The sequence below is a fragment of the Penaeus monodon genome, chromosome 28 (assembly GCF_015228065.2).
Source record: "Penaeus monodon isolate SGIC_2016 chromosome 28, NSTDA_Pmon_1, whole genome shotgun sequence".
NCBI lineage: Eukaryota > Metazoa > Arthropoda > Malacostraca > Decapoda > Penaeidae > Penaeus > Penaeus monodon.
The window spans coordinates 39,167,592-39,168,470 of NC_051413.1; the positions used below are offsets into that span (position 1 = coordinate 39,167,592).

An 879-nucleotide genomic window follows, 5' to 3' on the forward strand; every position below is an offset into this window, starting at 1 on the left:
CTTCACAATCCTACCTTTACTGGGTCTAAGTCCCCTCCACAACTTGACCAAGAGAAATGAACATGACGGAGCTGAAACATTAATAATAATAAAAGATTAGATTCAACAGTACTATACTCTACTAAAATTTTCAACAAAGCATACACAATGTATTTAACATTATTCACCTAGGGTGTTTAGAGATTACCACACATAATCTTCTATATTTTTACCAAAAACTTGTCTTGTTATCGTTCCCTTGAAAAAAAATCAAAATTACAAAAATTTTAAATAAATGACAAATAAATTCTGTATTAATTTACATATGATTCACCTTTCCAGCTTGGTCTGTTAATAGTACATGTCCACCTGACTTATAGATGGAGGCATGGCCCATCGTGAAGTACAAAAGAACCCAAGCCTGTGCTGCTAACACAACACTCACAAGGATTGCAAGAGTAAGCCATGAATCGCAGCATCTTTTACGAATCCTAGGGGAGATAAAATAGAGGTAATATTAAAATGTAAAGGATTATATAAATCATTTTATGATCCAAATGTAAAAAGGAATATATAAAACTAGTAAGACATGAAAACAATCATACCTAGAGCACAGACTTTTATGATTTTGGAGTTGTTCTGATTCCTGCTGTTTCTGTTCATTCTGTACTGCTTCTAACAACACATCCCATGGTACTTCTCCCTTCTCACCAAATTGGATCTTCATTGTTGCAAACTACTCCAAAGGAACAACAAATTCATTTACACTGAAAGAAAATGTTTTAGTCATTAAATACAAGCTGTCCTATATAATTACTTCAGTTATTACCTAATACCAAGAAATGAGCAAAGGATATATAAATACATCTTCATAGGTATGCAGATACACACCAGTGTATG

At 33.0% G+C, this 879-nt stretch overlaps 1 protein-coding gene across 1 annotated transcript in view; it reads right to left on the reverse strand.

Annotated features, from left to right (window-relative positions):
- The window catches only part of LOC119591582 (ganglioside GM2 activator-like), a gene marked incomplete in the record, with an annotated part of 5,610 nt that overhangs the window by 2,081 nt on the left and 2,650 nt on the right, over window positions 1-879 (reverse strand). Inside the window, 3 exon segments of the mRNA XM_037940343.1 lie at window positions 15-71; window positions 314-470; window positions 585-746. Of these exon segments, the coding sequence (XP_037796271.1) occupies window positions 15-71; window positions 314-470; window positions 585-706 (336 nt within the window).